Source organism: Lemur catta, chromosome 9 (genome assembly GCF_020740605.2).
Source record: "Lemur catta isolate mLemCat1 chromosome 9, mLemCat1.pri, whole genome shotgun sequence".
NCBI lineage: Eukaryota > Metazoa > Chordata > Mammalia > Primates > Lemuridae > Lemur > Lemur catta.
In genome coordinates this window covers 66,638,340-66,657,341 of record NC_059136.1, presented here as the reverse complement: position 1 = coordinate 66,657,341, position 19,002 = coordinate 66,638,340, and the positions used below count along the sequence as shown (strand labels likewise).

The 19,002-nt window shown below is 36.0% G+C and overlaps 1 protein-coding gene, 1 long non-coding RNA gene and 1 pseudogene across 2 annotated transcripts in view; 1 reads left to right on the top strand and 2 right to left on the bottom strand.

Annotated features, from left to right (window-relative positions):
- RIPK2 (receptor interacting serine/threonine kinase 2) overlaps nt 1-19,002 on the top strand; it is a 37,269-nt gene that overhangs the window by 1,767 nt on the left and 16,500 nt on the right. Inside the window, exons 2-6 of the mRNA XM_045561472.1 lie at nt 3,439-3,592; nt 6,039-6,194; nt 13,991-14,148; nt 16,070-16,119; nt 17,295-17,456. Coding sequence (XP_045417428.1) covers nt 3,439-3,592; nt 6,039-6,194; nt 13,991-14,148; nt 16,070-16,119; nt 17,295-17,456 — 680 coding nt within the window. The remainder of the gene's footprint in view (nt 1-3,438; nt 3,593-6,038; nt 6,195-13,990; nt 14,149-16,069; nt 16,120-17,294; nt 17,457-19,002) is intronic.
- On the bottom strand, nt 3,948-4,063 carry LOC123645324 (annotated as a pseudogene).
- LOC123645003 overlaps nt 4,110-19,002 on the bottom strand; it is a 108,289-nt gene continuing 93,396 nt past the window's right edge. Inside the window, exon 3 of the long non-coding RNA XR_006737363.1 lies at nt 4,110-4,584. This is a non-coding gene — a long non-coding RNA (uncharacterized LOC123645003). The remainder of the gene's footprint in view (nt 4,585-19,002) is intronic.

Sequence of the window (19,002 nt, the reverse complement as noted above, 5' to 3'; positions counted from 1 at the left end):
ATGGGGTATGGTGTCTGTTTACTCTGGGCCTTATTTTCTGTGGAGCAGGTGCTGGGCAAGTGTGTGTATGTGGCTGTAGACAACTTTAAAGGGTGGTGGTTGGTTAGAGAGGGTAGATATATTTTAGAACCAGCTATGCAAATAGTATATGGAAATGTAGCACTGATGGACCCATTAGGTATTCTGAAGCCAATTGATCATCCCATTTTGGCTGCTGCTTCTCAAGATTTTAATTTATCTAAGCTTTGTGCCATTTGGGGGCCAAGGACTGAAGAGGGAGTTCCCTTCCCATACTCTAACAATTTTCATAGTCTAAAATTCCTCACTAAATTGGGTAGGAAATAATTTCTTCAAAGAAACCATAAGTCCAGTGAAACACTCTGGCATTACCACATCACATTTTTTTCTCCAGCTTGTTACCTAAGGTCCTAACATTAGCAGTATTTATGTAGTCTGAGCATAAGACTAGGTTATGCAGTTGACTCACAGGGTGTCTATTTCCTCACATGTAAAGTAGGAGTAATAAACACATGTACTTCTTAGGTTCTGGTATGGCTAATGTTTACATTGTTCTTTGGGATCACTTAAAAGAAAAATAAGTTTAAGTGATGTTACCTAGTTCTTATTTTAGTCATTGGTGAATCATTCTCCATAACCTGACTTCTCTCCAGTGAGTAGACCTTCCCCAACAATCTTCCCATCCCTTATGAGCAGATGAGTCCAATTGGTTGTTCAAATATCTTGTTGAAGACATAACTTTTTTTAATTGAAATTTTGAGTTGGGTAATTTTAGCATTATGTCTATAGAAACTATATTTTACATTTTTATTTTTAAAAATGTAAAAACCTATTTTAAAAATCTTTTGGCTTTCTTTTCTCACTCACTCAATCTTTCCAAAATCCAGCTTCAAGAACTTTCCAACTTTCTTCTCTGATCAAGCCACAGGGTAGAAAGAACACAGGCTTTAGAGTTCCATGATTGTGATTCAAATCCACCTCCAGCCCTGCCACTTATTATTGGTGTGGCTACAGAAAATTATTAATTTTTCTGAGCCTCTACATCCTCATATATAGTGTTGATAATGAAACCAACTTTAGAGGGTTGAGCTTAGGATGATAGTGCATATAAAGTGGCTGACACATAATGGGGTCACAGTGGAAGGAAGACTGCCTCATACTCTTAATGGGAGGAGGAAAGAGTATATTAAGTATCAGTGAGACTTTTACAGCATGCCATCTCGTTAGCTTTTTCTCAGGATCCAGGGATCTTCAGGTTCACCTTCTGTGTCTTGTTGGCCCACATTTCTTGGATAAATACAGAACTGTTCCAACTTAGGGAGTATAAGTTTAATTAAAACAGGTCTCACATCTGGTGCTTTTTGTACGAAAAATAAATAAAAAATTAAAAAAAAAACAGGTCTCACAAACTGATGTAATTGGCTTCCTCACAGTAAGGTCATTAAGTGATTAAAAGACACAGAGAAAGAAGCTTTTTACTTTATGCCTTTCTATTGAATTTTGAAACATATAAATATATTACCTATTCAAAAAATAAATGACTGAGATTTTGGGTTTTGTTTAGTTTTTGGTTTGTGCTTAAAGCAGGCCTCATAGTCTGGTCTGGGATTTCTGTTGGTATTCTTATTTCAGCAGCCAATCCTCCAGAGCTTTGGTAGTCTAAGAGCCAACTTAACCATCATTACTTACCTGATAGGCTTCTTCCAGAAACATTTCTGTTATTGCTGCTACCAATACCCAGTTAGCCAGGGTAAAAAAATATGACATCTCCAATTCCTTTCCATTTTTATTAAATCTCTCACATTCAGTCAGTCACTATGACATGGGCATTCCATTCAGCTGATGTTTTGCTTTCCATTTCCACTGCTACCTTTATAGTGTTAGGTTCCCATTGCTTCACATCTTGACCAGTATTAAAATCTCCTAACCTGAGTTTCAAACTCTACCTCTTGCTACTAATCCTACATCCTGCTGCCCAGGTAGTGATCCTAACATTTTGTTCTACTGTTATTCTCCTGCTCAGAAACCTTCGGTTACACTATGGCAGGTACCTCTGTAGTCCCAGCTACTCAGGAGGCTGAGGTGAGAGGATCACTTGAGCCCAGGAGTTCAAGTCCAGCCTGGTCAACATAGTGAGACCCCGTCTCTTAAAAAAAAAAAAATTTATGTATGTTAAAAAAATCCCTTTAGTTACAACTCAGTGACTACCAGATAAAGTTTAACCACCCTAACCTGGCTTTAAGACTCTGAGATGTGGCCCTAGTCTATGTTATTCACCCTCACTCCTTGTGTATTACATCCCCTGATCCATATTAAACAATTCGCAATTTCCCAAACATAGTCTTCATTTTAACTTTCTTGAATTCATTTGATACATACATTGCTATATTACTATAGTATGTGCTAGGCACTGTTCCAAGTCCTAGGGATACACAGGTAAAAAAAGAAAGGCAAGTTCCCTTCACTCGTGGAGGCCTCATCCATTTCCCTCTCTCCACTGTTGAAATTCTATCCATCTTTAAGGTACTGAAATCCTATTGCTCTAAAGACTATAGTGACTTCCCTAGCCTCAAATTTACTCTCTCTTTTCTCTAAACTCCCCTAGATTTTCTTGGTTTTCTTTTCTTTTCTTTTTTTTTTTCTTTGATGGGACTTGTCACATTCTGCCTTATATTTTTATTTTTCTTAAAAGATTTCTGAACAACTTGAAGGCAAAGACTATATCTTTTTATCTTTATATTCTCATAATGTTTAATACAGTTCTTTGTAATAAAAGTTAAATATTTGCTTTATGCACGAATAAGCAAATGAACCTGGGATCCATAGTTACCACAGGAATCTGTTATAAGCATTAACTTGTTCTCAGTGTTCTCTTCCTGAGTTCTGGTATATAATTTCTAAACATTATTGATCTTTATGTAGTTGTTAGCATCTAGCCATTTAAATCTACAGCATTTAAAATTTTTAATGAGATATTTAGAAAAATTTTACATGGTATACAATCATAAAATTTAATATAATCTAATCAAAACAGTTCATTTTAATGTTAATACAACATAAATTTACTATTTAATTAGTTCAAGCACCAATTATTCTAACATAGATAGGCTTGTTAAGTTTACCCTAACACTGTATTCTTTTCCTTTCCTAGGAAAAGCATAATAATAATAACCTGTGTATAGCACTTTTACCTGTCAGTGGTTTACAGGCGTTATTTTGGTCTCTTAACAGGCCTGTGGAATATATAGGGTAGGTATTGTCTCTGTTTTAAATATGATGAAACTACGGTACAGAGAAGTTGCATAACTTACATGTGGTCATGTAGCTACTTAATGAAAAAGCCAGGATTAATTAATCTTGTAAGCATGATAACTGTATATTTTTTATTACTTGAAATAATTATGCATTTTCTTTTCTTAGTGAAAGAAATGATGTCCTAAGAGAAGCTGAAATTTTACACAAAGCTAGATTTAGTTACATTCTTCCAATTTTGGGAATTTGCATTGAGCCTGAATTTTTGGGAATAGTTACTGAATACATGCCAAATGGATCATTAAATGAACTCCTACATAGGGTAAGTATTACACATTTTTGGTGACTATAAGTACCATATCTGTCATTCGGACCATATACTTTGGTTTTGTATTTGATCAGATTATTTGGGGGTATGTAGGTGAATCAAAGTAAGACTAATGAAAAACAGTCATGGGTAAAATTTTACCTTTTATGGCCTTTTTTATGTTAATAAAAATACTGGAGATTCAGACTCCATATTCTAAGGGACCTAGATTATTTCACTTGGGTTACTGTTCCTGATGTTGATGCTGAATTCATATGGATATTACATAGGTAGGAATGGAAAAAAGAAAACATAAACTCTGCACATTATACAATCTACTGTTAAGCCATATTTGATTTTATACATTTTTAAAAATTTATTTATATGGAAGCTTCATGAATTTGTATGTCATCCTTATACCAGGGCCATGCTAATCTTTTCTGTACTATTCCAATTTTAGTATATATGCTGCCACAAAGTGAGCACTTATTTTATACTAATAACAATTTAAGATTCAAATTTAATGCTGCTAACACTAGTTCATAAAGTTCTAAATTAACAGGCCAAATAAATTATCTCTGAGTACTAGATACATTAGCTTTTCCAATAATAGAGAGTGGTGTAAGCCATTTTCCATTTTCTCAAGATACTAGTTACTCTGGCTGTGATTGTGAAGCCCATCAGTAAACAAATTTAGGGAGCCTCCTTTTCAATATACATGTATTCAATTATTATTGTTTGCTTGAGCTTACATTATTAATTTTATCTCCAATCTATAATTTTTCTCAAGAAATTCTTTTAAACTACTTGATCCATTTTGTGAGGGTTGATTTAGTTAAAACTATGTGATAATGTGCAAAATCCAATTAGTGGACACTCCTAAATTATAATATATCACAGTGCTCCATAAGTGACCAAAGGAAAGTGGGTGCCACTGTCAGCTTGTCATGGAGTAACTTCCTCTTTGCTTCGGAATATGTTGCCTTTTATTCATGACATGTGACCATCTGAAACAAGGATGGAGTAAAGTAACTGATGTCAGTCTGTAAGATTGGTATAACCACCACAGCAATCAAGATATAAAAATACAGTACTATTTTTTTATTTTTTGAGAAATGAATGTAAGTAGAAATCTAATATTTTATTCCCACACCGCAGTAGATACTCTGGTACCCACTGGAAATTCTACAGCCTCCTCCAGGGGGATTGCAAACTCCTGGAAGAAATCATAAAATAGACAGCACTCCTCTCCCTTGTTTCCAGATCACAAGCCCCTATATAACACTATGCCACACCGAGAGGCCTGGTTACTACTTTAAACTACATAATTTTAGAAAAAGCTAGCTTTTCTACAGATTAAAAGATTCAGTTTCTCCAGGGGACGAGGATCTGTATACACCAGAGGAAGTAAGTTTCCACATTAGTCCTTCATGTTTCATTTGATTTCCTATGTTGTGTTATTTTAGGGTGGGATGATTTATCTTGAAGCACCCTCCCCCAGCTTCACAAAATTAATTGAAAAAATTGAAATACAATGTAAACAATCTAAAATATTTTGAAACACTCCCCCTGCCAGGTTGATTACTGAACTGTAGGCTGACCCATTTGCAGAAAACTTTTCATGGCATTTAGAAAAATGTACCCACTCGTATGGTGCCTGATGATTCATTGTCAACCTTCTAAAATAGTCTGATTTTTCTGAGTATGTTCATTCTCCTGGGAAGCTACATTAACTTTTATGTTCAGAAAACACTTAAGAAAGTCCAGATGGATATAAATTATAAGTACCATGAAATATAAAATGTTATATTTTAAATGTGTCTATTATATATAGGTTTAGAAACAAAAGTGACCTTTTTCTCAAAGACAAAACTCTCAAAGGTTAATTTTCAAGCGGGAATGCAGATACATTAATTATATGATTAAAAGTATGAGATGTTAATGCTTAGTAAATAAATATGGTCATAATTTTAATTGATGCAGTGATTATTATAATGACATATGATTTTATATTAATAGAAAAAATATAAGTTTTGAATGAATGGTTTGATGTGTACTGGAAACACATTGTATGTAATTTTATGTGTGTTTTTGCTCAAGTTACTACTAAGTGATAGAATGGGGAGGTGGATATGAGTATAGGTATGTGTGTCTGGCTTTATACAGATATAGAATAATTGATATCTATGTCAGTTGAAGAAAGAAGACCCAATACCATGTAGTTGCATGATTAATAGAAACTGAAAGGAAGTATTGATATTCTAAAGTTATTGTTATTTTCTCTATAAAGTGAGGAAAATAAGATACAAGAATGTTAAGCAGTTATCAAACCAATGCTGTTACGAAAATGTTTTAGCTTTAGGTTATACTATATTTCCTCATGGAATATTTAATTTTATAAGTATAAAATGTAGTGAAAATCAGACTACTTTTCATTTTGTTTCTTTTCATATACATAAAGAAAACTGAATATCCTGAGGTTGCTTGGCCATTGAGGTTTCGCATCCTGCACGAAATTGCACTTGGCGTAAATTACCTGCACAATATGAATCCTCCTTTACTTCATCATGACTTGAAGACTCAGAATATCTTATTGGATAATGAATTTCATGTCAAGGTAATTACTTTTAAAAAGTTTATCTGTATGCTTGCACTTAATAAGTTTAAAAAGACTTTTTAGTTATTTTTTCCACCTAGTCAATGTAATATCATCTCCCTTTCCCATAGCCCCTAAGTCCTATCTTCAGCCGCCTTTCTTCCTTTGGCAGTGGCTTAGTTGTTCCCAGACAAAGATAGAATTATGGTACAGAACACAAAGACATTGTTTCGTAATTGAATTGCCAAGATTACCTTTTTTTTGTTTGCTTTTTAGTTTGAAATTATAGATTTACAGGAAGTTGCAAAGATGATACAAAGAGGTTCCATGTATCCTTCACTTAGTTTCCCCCGTGGTTACATCACACATAATTATAGTATAATTTCAACACCAGAAATTTGACCTTGGTATAATGGGTGTACGTAGTTCTATGTCATTTTATTATATGTATAGATTTGTGTAACCGTCACCACGAAGATCTCACTCATCCCACCTACCTGTTTATAGTTGTCACAACCACCTTCTCCCTTCCACCATCCCTCACCCCTGACAACCACTAATCTGTTTTCCATCTCTATAATATTGTCATTTTGAGAATGCTATATAAATGGAATCATGTAATATGTGATATTTTGAGATTGGCTTTGTTCACTTCACATAATGCCATTAAGATCCATCTAAGTTGTTGCTTGTATCAATAGTTGGTTTTTATTAATAAATAGTATTCTGTGGTATGGGTATACCACAATTATTTAAACATGCACCTATTGAGGAACATTTTGGTTCTTTCCAATTTTTGGCAACTATAATAAAACTGTTATGAACGATCCTGTACAGCTTTATGAGTAAACATAAGTCTTCATTCCATTGGGATAAATGCCCCAAAGTGCAACTGCTGGGTTATATGGTAAGGGTATGTTTAGTTTTTTAAGAAACTATCCAACTATTTTCCAGAGTGGCTGTACCATTTTACATTCTACCAGCAGTGTATGAGAGATCCAGCTTTTCTGCATCCTCACCAGCATTTGGTATTATCAATGTTTTTTATTTAGTTATACTAATACATGTATAGTGATATCTCATCATGGTCTTAATTTGCATTTTCCTAATAGCTAATGATGTTGAACAACTTTTCATGTGCTAATTTGCCATCCATATATTCTTTTCAATGAAATGTTTCCATGTCTTAAGCCCATTTTCTAATTGGATTCTTTGGGTTTTTACTGTTGAGTTTTGAGAATTCTATATATATTCTAGCATGAGTCTTTCATCAGATATGGAGATTGAAAATATTTCCTCCCAGTTTGTAGTTTGTCTTTTCATCCTTTTAACAGGGCCTTTCACAGAGCAAAAGTTTTAATTTTGGTGAAATCCAGTTTATTAGGTTTTTTTTCCTGTTATGGATCATGCTTTTGCTATCTTGTCTAAGCACTCTTCACCAAGCTCTAGGTACTGAAGATTTTCTTAAAGACCTATTGAGGAACACTGTGGTTCTTTCCCATTTTTGGTAATTATAATAAAACTGCTATGAACAATCCTATACAGCTTTATGAGTAAACATAAGTCTTCATTCCTTTGGGATGAAGATAACTTCTGTGTTATCTTCTAAACTTTTATAGTTTTATGTCATACATTTAAATCTGTGGTCCATTTCAAATTAATTTTTGTATAAGGTATAAGACTTAGATGCTAAAGACAACAGATGTAGTAGTGACTTCACAGTTGCCCTCTACCTAATTGATGACAGGAAATAAAAGTAGTTGCTCAGTAATTAACACTAAATGTGATTCACTATTTTTTCATATATTACTTTGCTATACATCTTAAAATAATATATGTATCAGAAGATTATTATAAATATCAAAAATGCTCAAAGAAATAAATAATAAAGAAGTTGAAACAATAGAAAAATTAAAACAAAAAATGTGAGAAAAATTTAAGTGGAAAAATAAGTCTTTATTAAAGACATTTCCTCTTCCTGGAATAAAATGGTAGGAAAAGGAAGAGAGAAGCAAGCTGCTGCTTCAGTATTGCTAAAAAAAAGACAAGAGAGAGAGAGACAGAGACTAATCTATTGCATTACTTATAGAACCATCAGATAGAATTACGTTAATGGTCCGCTCATCCTCTGAATCCTCACTGCAACATTCCTGTCTTCTAAGGCAGTTATCCTGTGACAGAGGAGTCATAACATCCTTACTTTAATGACTGTGACATTTCCTTATATGATCTACTAAATGTTTTCCTGGTTGCTTCTATTCATTGGTCCTAGTTCAACTTTTGTGATAAACTGAGTAAAATGCAATTCTACTTCCACAGGACAGCCCAGCCCTTCCAATATCTGAAAATAGATTTTATCTCCCGCCTCTCTCACACACTTGCCTTTTGTCCTTCTCCCTGCTAAATACCCTTAGTTCCTTCAACCAATTTCCTTGTGACATGGCTCCTAATCCCTGGTGTTATGAAGATGCATCTCTTTGTTTAAATCTCTCTTACATTTTGATCCCCAGAACTGAGCAAAAGACTACTCTTGGTGTGGTCCAATGAATGTAGAATTGAATGAAAGTATCATTTCCTTGGTCCTAAATACTTAATAGTTCCTTAATAATTCATCAGCCTTCAGGGGCAATTATATATATCACACTATTGAAATCAGGCTTACTGTGAACAAAAACCCCTGACAGGTTCTTTCTTTTCGTATATTGTTGCTTAAGCCTCCTCTCTTTACCATGTACTTTACAGAGTACTTTCTAGACATCATCAGATTTTACCTTGTGAGATTTGGACCAATCGCTTCAGCCTGTTAAGACCTTTTTGGATGTTATTTCTGTAATACAATAGTTTTAAGTTTTTCTTCCACCTTTGTGTCATCCTCAAATTTAATTAGCTAGTTTTTTGTATGTTTAAGTCATGATGAAATGTTAACCAGCACAGAGCTCAGATCAGAGCTGTGTAACATGGCCCTAAGAACCTCCCTCTGGGTCAATATCAGTTCTTTTGTTAATCAGCACTTTTGGAGAATAATCATTCAGTTTGTTTTGAATACTCCTAAAAGTGCTATTATACGGCCCATATTTCGTTATTATGATATAAGAATGTCATGAAAGTCCTTGCTTACCTGCTTTTCCCAGGTATTCGCATGGCTTACCCAATCACCTTCTTCACCCTCATTATCCCAGTGGCTTTCTTTACCACCCACCCAGTTCCTCTCTGTTCTTTTACCTTGATTTATGCTTCTCCATTGTATTTTTCACCATCTGACATAGTATTTTTATTAATGTGTGTATTGACCATCTCTCCCAATTAGAATATAAGCCCTATAAAGACAGAAATTTGATCTTTTGTTAACTGCCACGTGCCCATGGCAGTACATGCCATAGAGAAGCATTCAATAATTATTTGCTGAATGAACAAATTTGTGAATTCCTGATCTTCTATATATGGATTGCTGATCACTGAGAAGTCACAGTGTTATTGTTAAAGTACATTAAAATATTTTTATAATATACAAACCACTTTTTTGTTGTTGTTTTGTTTTTTGAGACAGAGTCTTGCTCTGTTGCCTGGGCTGGAGTGAGTACTGTGGCGTCAGCCTAGCTCACAGCAACCTCAAACTCCTGGGCTCAAGCAATCCTCCTGCCTCCGTCTCCCGAGTAGCTGGGACTACAGGCATGAGCCACCATGCCTGGCTAATTTTTTCCATATATATTTTTTTAGCTGTCCAAATCATTTCTTTCTGTTTTTAGTAGGGGTGGGGCGGGGGGTGGGGGGTCTCGCTCTTGCTCAGGCTGGTCTCGAACTCCTGACTTCAAGCGATCTTCCGCCTCGGCCTCCCAGAGTGATAGGATTACAGGCGTGAGCCACCTCGCCTGGCCTATAAACCACTTTTATATTTACTCTCTGACAGTAGTTAATACTGTCAAAAAAGGAAATGAAATTGTTCTTTTGTTCAGTAAATATTTGTGGAGCAACTACTGTGTACTAGGCCTTGTGCCAGGCACCTGGGATATATCACATGAGTTCTAAAATTGACCACTGATCTGATATAATTTGTTTTTCATGAATTTTTGGTGGCTCTTTCATTTTCTGATTACTTACAAGGTATCTCTTCTGTAAACTTTTCTAAGTTTTTTTTAAACCAGGTGCTGCTGTTTGAATGTGTCCCCTCCAAAATTCAGGTGTTACCAATGTGATAGTGTAAGAGGTAGGGCCTTTAAAAGATGATTAGGCCGTGAGGGTTTTTCCCTCCCTAGTGAATGATATTAAGGCCCTTAAAAAAAAAAGGCTTCGTGCAGCCTTTGGCTAGCTTGCCCTTCTGCCTTCTGCCATGCGAGGCACAGCAAGAAGGCCCTCACCTGACCAAATGTCGGTGGTTTGATTTTGCTCTTCCAGTTTCTAGAGCTGTGGGAAACAAAGTTCTATTCTTTATAAATTACCCAGTCTGTGGTATTCTGGTATTCCTGTTACAGCAATACAAATGGACTGAGACGGAAATGGGTACCAGAGAAGTAGGGTGTTATTATGACAAATAGCTAAAAAAGTGGAAGCAGCTTTGAAACTGGGTAATGGGTAGAGGCTGAAACAGCTTTTTTAAGTAAATGCCAGAAAAAGCCTAAACTGCAATGAATGGGGCATTAAGGATGATTCTTCTGAGGGCTAAGAAGAGGAGGAGGGCTCGGAAGAGGAGAAGGGCTGTAGAGAAAGCCTCATTCTTCTTAGAGATTCCTCGAGTGGTCACGAGCAGAGTGTTGGTAGCAATAGGGACAGTGAAGACTATTCCATCTCAGGCGGAAAGCAGAAACAAGGTGTTGGATGCTGGAGGAAAGGTCATCCTTGTAAAGTGGCTAAGAACTTGGCTGAATTATGTCTGTGTTCTAGGACTTTGCAGAAGACAGAACTTAAGAGTGATAAACTAGAATATTTAACAGAAGAAATCTCCAAGCAGCAAAGTGTTCAGGATGCTGTGTGGTTTAGTAAAATGCAAGAAGAGAGAAATGATTTAATAATGGAATTTATAATCAAAGGGAATCAGGATGTAGGGATTTAGAAATGCTCAGCCTGGCCAAATAAAGAATAAAAAATCATTTTTACGAGAGAAAACCAAAGGCATGGTTTGATGAGCAAATTAGTAGGGACAGAAGGAAGCCAAATGCCACTCATTAAGACATTGGGAGAATGACCCCAAAGATCTTCAAGTCATTATAGGCCCAGTGTGCTAGGACTTTGGGGCAAAATGCTATAGTTTGAATCTGTGCCCTCCAAAATTCAGGTGTTGCCAACTGGATTCTTTTATTAAAAGGTGGGGCTTTTGAGAGGTGATTAGGCCATGAGGGTTCCTCCCTCCAAAATGATATTTAGGCCCTCAAAGAAAAGAGGCTTCACACAGTGTTGGACTAAGACACTAGGATTTAAGGATAGTCTCCTACAGTATGTAGATTTGCAAAATCAACACTTTTTTCCCTTTTTAAAAATCAAACTGACACGTACTTTTCTGATATCCTATAATACCTCTTCATTTTGTCCCACAAAGAACACTAATAGCTGTGGAGGTATTTACAAGTTCTCTCAATAACTTGAAATATATGATACTTGCATTTCATAAGCTTTCAACCTCATTAGACTTCATTTTCTTCATCTCAGTCCAGAAACTAATTTTTAATTTTTTTTTTTTTTTTTGGATAGGGTCTGACTCAGTCACCCAGGCTGGAATGCAGTGGCACAATCATAGTTCACTGTAACCTTGAACTCCTGTGTTCAAGCAATCCTCCTGCCTCAGCCTCCCAGCTAGCTGGGACTACAGGCATACAACCAACCACACCTGGCTAATTTTTATTATATTTTTAGAAATGGGGTCTCACTATGTTGCCCAGGCTAGTCTCCAATTCCTGGCATCAAGCAATTTTCCCACTTCCCATGCCCAGCCCCAGAAACTATTCTTGATAGAGGAAACAGAAGCAGAGTAATAGTTGTTGACCTGTACTTTCTCTTTTTCATCCATCAATAGGGAACACTTCTTTGCTATGAATAGAATTTGAAATATTCTTGATTTTGTGTATTTTTTTTCTTAGACTTACCGTTTTATTATAGTAAATGTATGAAGATTCATTTATTCTACTCCTCCTTTTTTGGGATGGGGGCTGCAGTGTTTTTTTATCTTCAACTCATCTAAATGCTAATAAAAATTATTTCTTCTGTTAAAATTAGTAAAAATATGTGAGTTAAATAATCAAATGTTGTGCTAGATGGAGCTCATTCCACTCTGTTGCATTCTAAGGTATACGGTGTAATGTTCTAAGTAATTTAAATGTGTTTAAAGATTTCCCATACTACCTTGTCCACTAAATATTGTTTTTATTCTTACATTTTGTCTTTCATTTTTAGAAAATAAAGAACCTTTCAAATATTTAGAGAGTTATAAGATACTGTATAATGTCTGCATAAGATTTACAATTGAAGCAAAAATGTAAAGGACATATCAGAAGTACAAAATGTGTCACTGATAATTCTTTTTATTTATTTATTTATTTATTATTTTATTTCAGGATATTATGAGGGTACAAACGTTTTGGTTACATTTTATGTCTTTGCCTCACCCAAGCCAGGATTAGAGGCATGCCCTTCCCCTCTACAATGCTCACCACGTCCATTAGTTGTGAGTTTACCCCCCACAACCTCCTAATCCCTGGAGAATATTACTACCGTGTGAGCACCATGGAGTTGATCAGTCAGTGCCAATTTGATGGCGAGTACATGTGGAGCCTGTTCCTCCGATCTTGTGATACCTCACTGCGGATAATGGGCTCAAGCTCAATCCAGGAAAATATAAGAGGGCTAGATCACTATCTTTTCTTATAATTGAGTAATATTGCATTGTATACATACACCAAATTTTAATAATCCACTCATGAATTGACAGGCACTTGGGTTGTTTCCACATCCTTGCAATAGTGAATTGTGCTGCCATAAACATTCGGGTGCAGATGTCTTTATTATAGAATGTCTTTTGCTCTTTTGGGTAGATTCCTAATAGTGCTTTGGCTACAGCCATACCACCCTGAATGCGCCTGATCTTGTCACTGATAATTCTTTAGGCACCTATTGTAATGGACATAAGTATGCTTTACATGCTAACTATACTATTGCTACTAGATGATTTTTTTAGTGGCATAAATTGCATAATAATGACCTTTAGTATTGAGACTTTGCTTATTTCAGAATTTGAGGATGCTACTTGTAGGGTGTTATAAATAAGACCATATAAACCTGAGCTGTAAACAATGACCAGTGACAATTATATGAGATGAGTAGACTTACCAGTTCTGTGAGTAGGTGAATTTGGAAAGCACATACTGTAAAGCTACTTGTCATAAAAAGTAAGGTAGTCAATATATACACTTACTCAAAAAATCAGGCAAAAAATACTACTCTTTAATTTTTCAAAACTTAGTCTCCCTTTTGAAAATTATGGTGGGCTGGGAGAGCAGCCTGGGCAATGTACCAAGACCCTATTTCTACAAAAAATACAAAAATTAACCTGGCCAATAGAACAAGACCCTGTATGTATTAAAAAAAAAGAAAATTGTTACGTTGTGCTAAACTTTAAGCCAGTATGTATTGCTTCTAGAGTTATTGGGCTCAGCACTATGAAATTTCATTTCATAAAAAACTGTGGAATATATAGAAATAAAGTATTAATGCATATAACATTTCCTCTGGTATACTATCTAAGTACAGTGAGGATACACAAAGACAGTCAATTCTTAGACTTTCTAAAGATAGAATTTTTAAATTCAATTATTTACTCTTTTCCCTTACAGATTGCTGATTTTGGTTTATCAAAATGGCGCTTGATGTCCCTCTCACAATCACGAAGTAGCAAATCTGCACCAGAAGGAGGGACAATTATCTATATGCCACCTGAAAACTATGAACCTGGACAAAAATCAAGGGCCAGTGTCAAGCATGATATATATAGGTATAGTAAAGTTACTATTGCTCAGAGTTAATTAACCTTGTCTAAAACATGAGATTGATCAACCAGAATTTTGAAGCTACATTTTAAAGTGTGATTTTATTCTTCTTTCATAACTGTGGTAAAAATAAACTACAGAAGCCACAGTGGTTAATGTTTTTCAAATTAGAGATACTTTTTTTTAAGCAACTTTTATATCCTTTAAAAACGTTTAGGTGTGGTGGCTCACACCTGTAATCCTAGCACTCTAGGAGGCCGAGGCAGGAGGATTGCTTGAGGCCAGGAGTTCCCAGGCTAGCTTGAGCAAGAGTGAGACCCCATCTCTACAAAAAAAATTTAGCCACATATCCTGGCAGCTATTGCAGAGGCTGAGGCAGGAGGAGGATCAATTGAGCCCAGGAGTTTGAGGTTGCAGTGAGTACAATGATGCCACTACACTTTACCCAAGGCGACAGACTCTTTCTCCAAAAAAAAAACAAAAGAGGTTTTATCATATGTGACTTGGAGAAGCAGAGGGCAACACTGGTTCCTAACACTTTAGCTTTAAGTTTCTCATCCTGTTCAACCTTTCAGCCTTTGATACCTACACATCTTTTTAGAGAAATAAACAAATTCTTAGTCATACGGAGAATGTTTCTATTTAAAGAATCCCTAATATTTATATATGTGTGAAATTTTTATATAACAAATCAATGTGTTTGGTAAGATAATGTTTTCATGTTTCAGATGCAGATTACTTACAATCTCATAATGCAGTAATAAGCATAATACATTGTTTAATTCTGTTTATTTGCTAAGGAGTTCAAGACAAGCCTGAGCAAGAACAAGACCCTGTCTCTACTAAAAATAGAAAAAATTAGCCAGCCATGGTGGTGCATGCCTGTAGTTCTAGCTGCTTGGAAGGCTGAGGCAGGAGGATTGCTTGAGCCTGGAATTTTGCAGCTGCAGTGAGCTATGATGACACTGCTGCACTCCAGCCTGGGTGACAGAGTGAGACCCTGTCTCAAAAAAAATAAAATAAATCTGACTATCATTCATTTTGTGGATTGTGCCTTTATGTTCAATTTCAGTATTCTCTGTCAGGGAAAAAGGAAATATTCCTTGATTTGGGTGGGAATTCCCTCTGTAATCCTCATTCTCACTGGAAGACAGTGTATTGGTACTTAATCAATTCCATGTGTCCATTTTCAATCCATAGGTAATTTGATGGTGTGGCAAAATTCCTATATGCAGTGGCATTATCATAGCTCACTGCAACCTCAAACTTCTGGGCTCAAGCGATCCTCCTCCTGCCTCAGCCTCTGCAGTAGCTGCCAGGACACGTGGCTAAATTTTTTTTTGTAGAGATGGGGTCTCACTCTTGCTCAAGCTAGTCTGGGAACTCCTGGCCTCAAGCAATCCTATTTAATCATTTATCTTAAAATACAAATTCTATGCAACTTAACTAGGTGATTGACAACTGAAGTTAAATTGTAAGCAGAATATTTTTACTTCCAAAGAAGACTATACTGAGATCAGAAAAAGAGTCAACAGAATAGAGCCATGTGAGGCCATTTTTTTAAATTTCTCTTTATTTTGTGTGAAAAAAAGAATCATGTAATGAGACGGCATTGCTTATCTGGGTGTTCAAGAATTAAACCCAATATTAAATCATCCAGAAAAAGTTATTATTCATTTAACATTAAGCTTTTGTTGCAGTAATTCCCTAACTTTTCAAATTAAGATTAGTTTTTTTTTTTCCAAAATAAAACTGTATATGAGCATCCATCATCTTGGCTGTATGTAGTGATTCTTTACATACCATTTCACTACCGTATCAATTTCAGAAATGGTATCTTCACAGTCACATTTTAAAATTAGTGCTATTTTAGTCTATTCAGAGTTCATTTATAATATATAACATATATGTTCTCATCTTAAACAGCTATGCAGTTATCATGTGGGAAGTGTTATCCAGAAAACAGCCTTTTGAAGGTAAATAAACTTTGACTTTCTTATTCTAGATAACATTGTGTTGGTCGGCCACACTCAGGGTTATCTAAAGCTCATCTTATTTTCAATCTGCCTAGCATTCATTTTATAGAAAACACACTATAAAAGCATAACAATTTATCAATTGTGAATCCATCTTATACTTCAGAGTATACTGGATTAAGAATCAGTTGTGAATCCACTGTTTACTGGAGAGCAGACTAGGTTAAGGATCAGAAAAACCTAAATTCTAAGTCTTGTTCTGATAGTAATTAGCTCTACGATAAAACCACTAAATCTGTTAAGGCCTCATTTTTGTCATCTGCAAAACAAGAGGTGGTTTTTGTTTGTTTGCTTTTGAGACTGGGTCTTGCTCTGTTGCCAGGGCTAGAGTGCAGTGGTATCATCATAGCTCACTGCAGCCTCAAACTCCTGAGCTCAAGAGATCCTCCTGCCCTAGCTTCCTGAGTAGCTGGGACTACAGGTGCATGCCACCACACCTGGCTAATTTCTTAAATTTTTGTAGAGGTGGGATTTCACTATGTAGCTCAGGCTGGTCTCGAACTCCAGGCCTCAGGTGATCCTCCTGCCTCAGCCTCCCAAAGTGCTAGGATTTTAGACATGAACCACCACATGTGGCCAACACAAGAGTCTTGAATTAGTATTTCCAAACTCCATTCTAGTAGTAAAACTCTTTATATGAAAATTTAATTACTGCTTCTTCTGTAAAGACTAGCAAACATTGAAAAATAATCTTTTTCATTCCCTGATTATTTTGAGATTTGTATAGGTCAGCTTGCTGTATAACAACCAACCACCTCAAAAATCTCAGTAGTTTGTGGAATAAGCATTTGTTTCTCATTCACGTTAAATACTAATTCTGTAGCCCTTCTTGATTATGCTGAGTTTCACTCAGCTCTGCTCTACTCACATTACATTGACCAAATCAAATCACATGACCAAACCCAGAATTAGTGGAGTGAGGATGTAAACTCATAGGAGGCAGACAAGTCTGGCAATGGCTGGTGTATATATATATTCCTTTTACAGAAAGGGGGGTAATGAATTATTCCTAAAATTTTAAGATTCCATGATTTTCTTTTGGTTAGTTTTAGAATATATTGAATTCACTGGATCAGAATATATTTCTAAGAAATGAAATCTGTTTGTTTTGACAGACGTCACCAATCCTTTGCAGATTATGTATAGTGTGTCTCAAGGACGTCGACCTGACACTAGTGAAGAAAGTTTGCCCTATGATATACCTCATCGAGCACTTATGATCTCTTTAATAGAAAGTGGATGGGCTCAAAATCCAGATGAAAGACCCTCTTTCTTAAGTGAGTACATGGTTTTAATCAGGACCGTTTGAATTAGAGAAGCAGTTAATATACTGTGAATAAAATATTCCTTGAAAAATAATGCAAATTAGATGATTAGCTCAAAGTAGTCATTTAAATTATTTTTACTCTTCTTATTCACAGCATTTATATATGGGTAACTGCCTCTAGAGCAGAATTGAGAATTCCTAACAGGAAAGAGAAATCTGATAGGAGCAATAATTTCAGTCATATGCTAGTCAGGTGATCTGGTAGACAGGCGGAGATTGGCAGTGCAAGAGCTGAGTGAGAGTACCAGGAACAGAGTGCTAGAGAGATGAAGGAGACGGTATCCAGAGAAAAGTGATACTGTTTACATTCGTATGAGTATATGGACACTTTTTTCCACTATAAAAGAGATGAGGCAGGAAAGATGAACACAGGTATACCTAGTTTGTACATGTGGTAGTAGAACTTTGAAGGAGTCCCTCGCATGGCTTCTGTTTTCTGAGTATAACATGAGAACAGGTGATTGGCACAAAGGGAAGATGGAGTGTGGGGAGCATAGGAGGTTTAAGAAGAGAAGATAAAGCACAATACCTATTATCCCTATCTTCCCTTTCTAAGTTCAGAATGGATTAAGGAAACCCACAGGAGAAAGATAGATGCTGACCAAAATGTCAGCTTTATTACTCATCAAGCTAAGTGGAGAACATACCTTTACATCTGCGGCCAAATGGGCTTGGTAATACTTTGCCCATATAGTTGACAGCTTGACCAGCTCACCACAGGCCTCGCCCTGCTTCTGCACGGGGGAGCAGAGAAGGGGCATGCTTTAGACAAGCTGCCTTCCAAGAAAGAGAAAACTGAGAAGGGACCTGATAAGCATGCACAGTTTTTGTCTAAAATTAACAAATGAGATAATTCTGAGGAGGAGTGACGGAGGGGCAGAAAGAAGCTGGACATGCTCCTCTCATGCTTTTCCGTTTTGGGTATTGAACTGGGAATTTCATCCTCCCTTTGGAAACATGAAGAAAAGGACTTAAGTGTTTCCTCCAGCAGTACAAGGTACTCATGTAAGACAGCAATTCTTAAACTTTTAGCAATTCTCAAACTCATCAGAGTTATTGAGGATATCAGAGAGCTTTTTTGTATGTGGATCATGTCTATTGATATTTATTATATGAGAAATTAAAACATAAGAACATACAAGAACACATTCCATTATCTGCTGGAGCGGTTATACCATCACACCTCACTTAGCCTCTGGAAAAACCTACTATATAGTCGTGAGGGGAAAAAATAAAAAGGGAAAATAATGTTTTAGCATTTATTATTGTGAAAATAGTTTTGATTTTATGAACCCTTATAGGAGCCCCAGAGACTAGCCCCCCTCCCCCAAGAGTCCCCGGACCATACTTTAAGAACCACTGATCTGTGAGAATGGAATGATAGGTGTATTTGGAAAGCAAAATAAAATTGCCAAGTCATGTTTAATGTCTAGTTTGAGACATTAAAGAGAAACCAATGACTGGCACTTCCAGTCAAGATGGAGTAACAGGCCAAT